Raw genomic sequence first — 10509 nt, forward strand, 5'->3', positions numbered from 1 at the left:
TAACAATTTTTTTTTGTGATATATGTGAAATAAAAAAATAATTTAAAAATATATTTATAATGCAAGTAAATAAATTTGTGCAAATATCCCTGCTCAACAAAATAATCAAGCTCAATGCAAGAATTAAGAAACCTAAATCAATCAGCAATACGTAACTATTTCATTACCACTAGCCATATTTACAAGAACTTGCGTTACAAGGGAAGGAATGTAATAACAAGTTTCCAAGTTATGCCAATGAAACGTTACAACAACTTACAAATATGCTCTCTCCTACCCTATGAATATGCCTTACTACTACAAGACATAAATGGAATCTGATCGAGTTCAAAGAGGCCAAAAATGCAGAGACGACCCCAACTGGCCAAAAATGGCAGCACCACAGTAGCAATAATAGCCAGAGATTCCCAAATTTAGCCAAATAGAGAATCATTATATCACCACATCATAACCTTCCACGACACTTCTATGTGTGCCAAAGCTGCTGCACAACTACTGCGTTCTGCCAAAATACCCCCAATTGGTTTCAATGGAAGAACTAATGGGAATTCTGCTTTATGTCTACTGTCCAAACATTACACAGATTTCGCTGTATTTCTGTGCTGACTTTCTATTGCAAATGTTTCCCCAAACGATCTAGCTTAGTGCACCATCACTTGGATACTCTCTTCCTTTCTCTTTGCTTATTTTCAGAGCAGTAGAATAAAATCACATATCGTGTCATTTGCTTTGTTCATCCTCATATCCAGATGCCTTCCCTGTTCTACCAATTAAAAACGGCTCTGGAAAAGAGTCACTGCTATGGATTTCAAGACCTTGATATGATCGAGCTGCAAAAAACTCAGCTCCAGATTTAGCATCTCTTCTGGACAACAGCTCAGAGTCCTTGTTTTGCAGCAGCAAAGCCTTCTCTGTGACATTTACCAGGGAGAGAACTGCATCCTTTTCCTCCTTCCCCTCTGATAGGACCAAAAATTCAAAGGGACCATTAAATGAGCACAGCCAAGAAAGAAGCGAGACATTTCAAATTAACAGTCAACAGAATAAAGCTACATTTGTCCATTGACGGATCAAATGAGGAAAAAAAAATCTGGTTTCCAGAATAAACATATCAGCTCAACTTTATAGGAACGACTTATCATATTATGAACCATTACATGACTTTAAGTTATGAACAGTCACACAAAGAGGGCTAATAGACTTATTCGATCCAAATCGTATACTTTAGAAAATAACCCATCATGAATGATGAGATTTAAAAAACAATGCTGAACAGGAAACAAAAAAGCAAACATGACGACAAAGAGAATTATATATGTTTGTGTGTGTACACATATATATACACACACAACATCGCAAGCACATTGATGATTACTCAAGTACATCATCAATAACTATCAACACACAAGCATGGAAATAGAAGCATAGCCTTAAAGACTTTAGGTAGTTCACCAATTGGCTTATGTGACCTATATGATAACACAAGCCTTAATTCTGTGTCATCTCCCATCAAGCATCCATGCAAAACACAAGGACCTTGTTTTTATTGTTAATTAAATGAGCCTCAAAAGATGTCTTGAACATCACCCTAGAATGGGGATAAAACTGGGTTCATCAGTGCAATATTATATCATGGAACTATGCAAGAAAGAGAGACACCTATTCTCTAAATTGGAATTGCAATACAAGTAAATCAAATTCTTATTTGGTTGTCTAGCTTCACCAAGAGGGCTAATTCCTCTGATTGGTACCAGTAGAATATTCAATGAGCTCAGAGCTAATCAAGTTGCATAAATTCTATATAATGGTGCACATAAGGTCATAAGGTCAGCTGAACAAGAAATTGCCTCACTTGTCATTGTTTAAGTATGAATTTAGAAGAGCTCTATAGCCTAAAACAAATACCTGGTTCCAATGTTTTTAAAGGAGATTTTTTGAGACCTCAAGATAACGGAAGATACCTTGCAATTTAAAATCTTCAACATATCCACCCTGAAAGAAAGAAAAACGTGATTCTGTCTCATCTTCTACTTCGGCAGGCTGGGAAGCAATCACATCCTGAAATTCCATTGAGTAAGCTCCGGTCCACTGACTGCCCCTGCAATAGCGGTTTAACGAGAATTGATCATCTAGTATTTATAACAAGTTCAAAGGATAATATTATCATTATCAATTCCCAAGCCTGTCGAATTGGTAGAGTCTAGGCTCGAATAATCACCAAATCCAATACCAAAAAGGCATTTTATTTACTTACAGCAGGACTATTTATAGTGTAAAGGAAGACTTCCAGACCTCAGCCGAATGATCTATTACTATCTCCTGCCCTGAGGTCTGGATAAATTTACTTTATTCAAAAATTAAATAAACTTCGAATCATATAGCAGTGTATCAAAACCATGACAACTGAATGTGAATCAACATATAATCTTAACAACGTCTGCAGACAAATGAGGACAGAATTAAGATGAGTCGATACAATATTCACAGTTCAGGCACTGAATAATCTAAACTTAAGAAGAGGAAAAAAAAAAAAAGACAAAGTGGATGGCAAGAGACAAGGACTAAAATAGAAACACAAGGGAACTCTAGCTTGCAAAGAGGTTATAGATCAACCAATCAAGGATCTGAAAAATACAACCACATTTCATCAACAGGTTTACGTGTATTCCTCTTACAAAGTACTACTAGTTATTTTTCAGGTTTTCTGCTCCTATGACAAAGCTAATTCAATTCAATATTGCCTTTCAGCATATATTGTAACAGAGAAATGAAACTTGATGATCTTATAGCCCCAAACTCAATATCTGAAAACAGATAATTGCAAAGCTCAACAAAATCCATGACAATAACATTAGAAACTTGAAGATTCATGAATAATGTGGGTAATAAAAGCAGCATTAGAACCAAAACTAGGCTGATGAAATGTAGCAAGGTAAGCATGGATAACAAAAGCAGCATTAGAACCATAAAATCTTCAATGCATGTGAACCAAACACATCTGAACTTCTAAGTAGGTCTAAGGGAGTCCAATTGCTTCTAAGTAAAAGCAAGGCACTTTTTGAAAAGCTCCAAGTTTGAGCTTCAGGTAGAGTTACCATTAGCCAAAAATCTTTTTAATATAAACACTTTTATCAGGACATTACCAGGTACTTTATCACTACAAAAAGAACTTTACCAAATCTTTTACGCAACATGGACACTTTGTGCAACCAGAAATCAATGTAAAACTTAAAGCTAGTTCAAAATTTTCCTGATAACTAATTTCCGAACCTCAGACGAGGTTAGACACTATAATTATTATGATAAAGGAGTAATATCACACACAGTTTTCGAAAAATGACTTCCCTTCATTTATTTAGCTACCTTGCATACCTCTTGGACATCAAATTGCATAGTACTACTGATTATAACAGTATACCACTAAAGGAATTAAAATGAAGCCTATAATCACTATTGATCCCTGCATGAATTTATTCCAGCAAAGTTGTTGAACCTCTAACATGCAGCACAATTCCTAATTGCTCAGCAAAAGAAAATGTAATAAAAAAAAAGTATAAAGACAAAATCCATTTCTGCAACCTGCATTATTTCCATGAAATGCAAAACCACCCATTAGTGAATAGTCATCAAACGAAATTGATAATGCCATGCAATTTATATAAGATATCCACTTAGATGTGCTTTAGGTACAATCAGGAAATTATAGAGCATCCACAAATTTCAACCACATAAAAAACTTTACACTCATAGTTAAAATGGTATTTACCTGTTGAAAGCTATCAAAGCTTCAAAAGGAGTGATTATAGGAGCTAAAAACTCCTTGCTATCCAAAAGAGCCGTTTGAGCGCAGGATACATAGATGAAAACATCACACTGCATATGCACCAGAGATTTGAAAAAATTTCAAAAGTTAAAAGTTGTAAAGAAAATCTGTCCACAGAAACAATGTTTACCTCAGGAAAATTAGCTAATTTTGCAGGATTTGGCTTTCCCATAAGAAAGGTATATGCCTTTTTCCCAGCTCTAGTCACGAGTTCTGTCATTTGATGAATCATATCTAGATAACCAGCTGCATCAATAATTTTACCAGAAAAACTTCAGTCTGTATCTTAAACATGACGACAAACTAAAAAGGTCAAACAAAATGATGTGCATTGGCAATACATTCTATCAAGCCTGAAGAGAATATTTATTATCTAACCATAAGCTCAGCAAATGTTCAATAAATTTTCAGAAGATTTCAATTGATTTGCAAATGCATAAGACCAAATTGGCTTTCACTATGAATTAAGGAGCAACATTTGTGGTCTTTACTCAGAGCAGATAACACTATTGCATATGAATTATAATTCTACATATTTAGAACAAAAAAGTCTAACTACGGCAAAAGTCAGAAAAGCATTGATCCGTGATGGAAGAGGGCAAGTGCATATTAATAAAACTGTTGCACAAGAACTTACCAACTCCAAGAGTTCCAACCAAGATCCCAACCATGTTTGCATCCTTCGCTTTTTCAACTAGATAATACCTAATTATTCATGCAGTTGGTTGCACATGGGACAAAAGAATGATTTTAATACGTCAATGCATATCACATCTTATATATAAAAGTTACTAATTTGCTGAAATAAATTAGCATCATTATGTGCTTGACAAGTATAATACCTGCGCTTAAGAATTTTTGCCTGCTGAGATACATCAGTCTTCAAGCAACCTTCAATTGCATCATATCTGACTAGAAACAACAGGTGAGAAATCAACAAACATTATTGCATAGCCAAGTGAAAGAGCATGAGAAAGCAAAAGCGGGTAGCTGAAAAGAACAAAACAAGGAAAATCAATTGACAATGTCAAACCAATTTGAATTGGCGAGCTTCATGCTTATAACAAAACTAAGACAACGAGCAACACAGAAGAGAACGGCAATGCCAAAAATTGCACCCCTGCACTTACCTATTTCACAACTATTAAATGTTAATATGAAGTTTGTGAAAGCCGAGTTGTCTAAACCAATCCAGAACAGCAAATAATCCTCCATCCTGTGTCCCTCAGGTAAACTCCAACCCAAACCACCTAGTCTAAATTTTGTATCAATCTTCTGAGAAGAATCTTCATTGTTATCCTGCTCGCCATTCAACATTAAATGTTGATTTTCCAATTTCATAGATGCGGATGGAGTTATAACTGAATTAGTAACATTAGCAAAATGTATCTGAAATCCTGAGTTGGAGTCATGAAACCTCATTGCTTCAACATTTAGTGCCTCTTTTATATCCGGCATTCCATGAGCATATTCTAACCCAAAAAGTACCTGCAATATCAGCGATATTCAAGTCAGCAATTATGTAACTTAGACAATATGTGTTACAAGCCAAAATAAAACTATCACCTAGAGCCCTGGAGTGAGAAAATTGCAAACAAAAATTTGTGTAAAAAAAGGCAAAAACAACCACATGATAGTATATGCAGTACTTTCCAACTTACCAGAACAGGCTTGCCACTTTTTACGCCATAATTGTATAAACTTTCAGCACAATTAGATGCCTTAAGAGGAGCCTTGCCGAAAACACAAAAAGCTGGAATTGTGGTTGTCCTGCCAAAACATATTATAGAAACCCAAAAATTAGAAACAAATGGAAGAAAAATTTTGTTTCCCACCAAATTTTCTACTTGCAAACTCAACAAGGCAATTTAAAACCAGAAAACTTGATACCAAAACATGTTCAAACTTATACATGACAGTATGTATGCATCATCGTTGATACTTGTTTCCTTGAATCAAGTACATAGCAGCCTCAAAGAATCAGGAACCACTTGGGATATTCTGTACTTGAAATAAATCTATAGGTACATAAATTGCAAAAAAAAATGGAAATGAGGCCTCAAGGGTTCATCAAAAAGCAAGTTTCCAACACATTTGCAAATGTGATTGCTCCATTTTTAAGCCTGAGAGTAATTGGGACCAAGGAAAAAAAGGAGGTAAATACTACAAGACATATTGTGTAACATTTACTGTTCAAATGCACGTTAACAGAAAAACTGACACACCAAGATACTCCCCGACTTCCATTTCAGCACTGGTTGAGGCCTGTTTCTTCACATTCAACAACATAATACATGCGAAAGAAGCAATAAGAGCGTTTCACCATGGAAGCTAGGACCAATTGACTCCCTACAACTTCAATAAACCAAAAGAAAAAAAAAATACAGAGAGTACACTTTTACCAAATTCTACTAGTTCATATAGCAACCAACTCCAAAACCGAAAAGGCCAAATTTCCAAAACTTTCAAAAGCAGCAATAACAAGTAACAATAACCCTTTATACACTATCTTCAAATTAATTAGTACCTCATACACTAAAGGTTGTACCCTTCCGACCATTTCCTCAAACTAAACCAAATTAATTAACACTAAACAGCTCCTTAATCAAAATTACAAACATAGTTACTATTAAACACATAATCAACAAACTCACGGGCTGAGGCAACTGTGGCCGTAATGAATAACGCAATCAGCTTTCACATGAGCAGCTCCGACCTCGTCCACGCAGCAGCTGCCGTAGGTGGTATCGGCCATCACGTACAACTTAGCGGTTGCACGTGACTCGTCGGAATTCTGAAGAAGACGGTGGAGCTCTTGCCGGAGAGCACTCACGACTTTCCTTGAATCTTTCAGGAGCTCATCTGGAAACTACAAATAAAATAAATACATAAAATCTCAATTAATAATTTTAGGAATTATTCATTAGTTTTTTTACCATTTTTATTGTTAATAAACCTGTAAGGCGACTCTGGAGAAGTTATGGGCGTTAATGAAGTCGGCGACGAGGGAAATTTCGTAATAATTTTCAAAATCCATGACTGAAGAATACGGTGCGGATGCGAAGGCGGAGGAGGAGGCGGAGGCGGAAGCGATGGCCTATACGTACGTCGCCGTTCTGAAGAAATTATGGAGACGAGGGAAATGGAAGAACATAATTGAGTGGGCCGAGTGATGACAATTGAACCGCGAAAAGTGTTGAGTTTTTGGGTTGGCCCAAATTACCGTTCTGGACTTTAATGTTTGAAGAGGTGGCCTAATGGCCTAATCTATATGTCTAACATCTATCTATCTATCTATCTATCTAACAATTGAGAAGCGAGAGTTGCGTGAATGAATAGTAAGAGAGTGGGTGTGTTTGGATTGAAATGTTTTGAAATAAAATAATTTTTTTCACAAATTTCAATCACCTTTTTATCTTCTAATCATTTTTTTATCTCACATATATTACATCATAAAAAGTGCTATGGTAATTATTTCAAATAAATCATCCAAATAAATTCATATCCAAACAAACCCACTGTCTCCGTTGGTTATTTCGATATTGGTTGAAATGTTTAGGTTATTGTGGTCCATTTGCATTAGTCTCTTGCCAGTTCTTCATGTCATTAGAATTAGCCTTAGTAGTAGTTCATTTTTCGGTGATGGCTTTTCAAGTGATTTTCAAGAGCAAGATGAAGGAGAAAATGGAGAGCTCCTAAGTCTCTCTCTCTCTCTCTCTAATTTCGGATGGCTCAAGGAGGAAGAAAGAAAATGAGCTCTCAAGTCTAGTTTCTTCCTTTAAAGTGTAGTAGGTGAACCACCTCACCTACTCGCTTATTTGTCGCGCCCTCATGCGACATTTTATCCTTAACTAGATGTCTCTCAACCAACATCCTATCATTTTTCTATTTCTTTAAAGTCTCTACATGCTCTAGACATAATCTTAAGACTAAATTCTACGTCACCACTCCAAAGTTTCACACTTAATGCTAGCCAAACGATAATCGGACAATAATAATAAAAATTTAAACTAAGTTGTAAAATGACATTTTAATAGATGAGAATGCCAAAAATTTGACTAAATCATATAATATCAATATTTTCATCATTATTTCAAAAATAGTAAAAATTTTAGAACCCTCACAAGTATCATCTTCCTGATCATCAATTTGTGATATTTAATGATGATAATCATCTTTATGACATTCTTGATTGTGATCACATACATGACACAATGCTGACGAAATGGTTTGAAATAAATCAGAGTAATGTTTCAGTTAGAAACTTGACTTTTGTGGAGTTTCCGAGTAAGTGGACTTGGAAGCAAAATAGACAACAATGGGAGTTCAGATTGCAAGGTAGGTGTATTGGAAGGCTACCATATGCACATGCTCACTCTGGTGAGCGATACTATTTGAGAACGTTCCTGCATAAAATTCGTGGTGCACAAAGTTATGAACATTTGAAAACTATTAATGGAATTGTACATCCAACAATCAAAGCTGCATATGCAGCACTTGGTCTTCTAAATGATGATAATGAGTGGAATGAAGCTTTAGCTGAAGCATCTACATGGGCATTTGCAAAAAATTATGAAGCATGTATTGTACACTACTTATACATTCTAAGGTAACTAACCCTTTTGATATATGGCAGCGTCACTGGAAAAGTATAACAAATGATTTGCAATATCAGATTAGAAGGGATATGGGAAACCCTCAAATATGCATTGATGATGATGAGTTACAAATTTTGGGATTAGTTGAATTTGAACACATTTTGAATAAAAATGGTCGCTCTTTGCGAGATTTTCCACCGATGCCATTGTCGTCCTTTGAAAATGCTCAATTTTCTATGAATAGACTTATAAGAGAAGAGCTTGATTACGATTTTACATTAGAACAACAATTATTTGATAATTTATATGCTAATTTGAATGAGGATCAATTGAAAGCACATGATCTTATTATGGAATCATACACACATGAGGGGGTAGGGTTGGGTTGGGTGGTACGGGGGGAGGGAGTGTAAGTAAGAGGTCTCGGGTTCGAGTCCTCCAACTTACACTAAAAAAAATATACACACATAATTGTGGAGGACTATTTTTTGTGTATGGAAGTGATGGGACGGGTAAAACTTATTTATGGAGAACATTGATTGCTCGAATTGGATCGCAAATTCCTATTAATTTGGATGAGTCATCAAGTTGTTCAATCAATAAAAATTCTGACTTAGCCAAATTAATTAGAGAGACATCTTTGATAATTTGGGACGAAACTCCAATGGCACATCGGCATGGATTTGAAGCGGTGGATAGAACTTTAAAGGATATCTTAAAGTTTAGTGAAAATGATTCTGAGGATCGTATTTTCGGAGGAAAATTAGTTGTTTTGGGCGGTAATTTTCGACAAACATTACCGATTGTTTCTAAAGGTAGGAGAGAAGCAATAGTATCGGTTACAATAAAAGAATCAACGATTTTGGATCACTGTAGAGTACTGCATCTTAAAATAAATATGCACGTAATGAATTTGCATCTTTCTGAAAATACGCGTTAGCAATTGACAGATTCTGCAAATTGGTTGCTATCTGTTGGTGAAGGAAAGGTTTCAACAATTTCACTTACTGAATTCGGGGAATCAAATTGGATTCGGATGCCATCGCAATTTCTCATAAAAAATGAAAGTTAATTTTTGATGCGGTTAATAGATTCTGTCTATCTAAATTTGAGAAATTCATACAAAAATAGTACTTACCTCAAGGAACATGCTATTTTGGCTCCAAAAATGGGTGATGTTCACAAATTGAATAATAAGATGCTATCAATGCTTCCTGATCAATCACATGCTTACATGAGTGTTGATACTTTTTGCAATACTGAAGGTGACAATGTTGAAAATATGAATCCTCCTAAAATGTTGCACTCTTTGAATTTTCCTGAACTTTCAAATCATTTTTTGGAACTTAAAGAAGGAACTCCTATTATTCTTTTCAGAAATCTCAATCAATCAGAAGGTCATTGCAATGGAACACGACTTGTTGTCACCAGAATGGGGGATAAAGTTCTCAAGGCAGAAGTCAAAACAGGATCTAATAGTGGAGATTTAGTGCTCATACCTCGGATCTCTTTAATGTCACAGAGCGCACGGACTCCTTTTCCAATTAAAAGGAGACAATTTCCTATGAAAGTGGCATTTGCAATGACTATCAACAAAAGTCAAGGCCAAACATTGAAAAATGTTGGCGTTTACCTTCCTAAACCTGTGTTTTCACATGGTCAACTTTATGTTGCTCTTTCTTGTGCTACTTCACCAGTTGGATTGAAAATACTCATTGTTAATAGAGATAATGATCCATGGGATTACACAAAAAATATTGTGTATCATGAGATTTTTGACTCCCTTTGATAAATTGTGGACATCACTTTGTTTAAAAAATATATATATATATATAAAGTATATGTACTATACACAATTTGACATTTTTTTTGTACTTCTTTCAATTTGTGTTACTTACTGTCTCAACTATAGTGTTTAAATAATTAACTTTCATGCTATATCATAATAATTTACAGATATCCGATATACACCTTTACTCTATTTGGACCCTTATGGATACAGTTGGAATGTAAAGGTTAGATTGTTTCGATTAATAGATATGACCATATCTGGAGTGCTCCAACGTTCGGGATGTATCAAGATGCTTT

The 10509-nt window shown here is 35.3% G+C and overlaps 2 protein-coding genes across 2 annotated transcripts; one reads left to right on the plus strand and one right to left on the minus strand.

Moving 5' to 3' along the window:
• Positions 1–123: 123 nt before the first annotated feature.
• LOC140038281 (uncharacterized) lies at positions 124–7025 on the minus strand. Its single transcript, XM_072083472.1, has 10 exons — positions 6780–7025; positions 6478–6692; positions 5485–5593; positions 4954–5311; positions 4666–4735; positions 4461–4528; positions 3954–4069; positions 3767–3873; positions 1962–2098; positions 124–959 (listed from the first exon to the last, which is right to left on the minus strand). The coding sequence occupies exons 1-10, from the start codon at positions 6858–6860 to the stop codon at positions 721–723; spliced, it is 1500 nt and encodes a 499-aa protein (XP_071939573.1). The 5' UTR covers positions 6861–7025; the 3' UTR covers positions 124–720.
• Positions 7026–8037: 1012 nt separating this feature from the next.
• LOC140038534 (uncharacterized) lies at positions 8038–10210 on the plus strand. Its single transcript, XM_072083916.1, has 2 exons — positions 8038–8404; positions 9513–10210. The coding sequence occupies exons 1-2, from the start codon at positions 8038–8040 to the stop codon at positions 10208–10210; spliced, it is 1065 nt and encodes a 354-aa protein (XP_071940017.1).
• Positions 10211–10509: the final 299 nt, after the last annotated feature.

The sequence above is a fragment of the Coffea arabica genome, chromosome 3e, assembly GCF_036785885.1.
Source record: "Coffea arabica cultivar ET-39 chromosome 3e, Coffea Arabica ET-39 HiFi, whole genome shotgun sequence".
Lineage (NCBI taxonomy): Eukaryota > Viridiplantae > Streptophyta > Magnoliopsida > Gentianales > Rubiaceae > Coffea > Coffea arabica.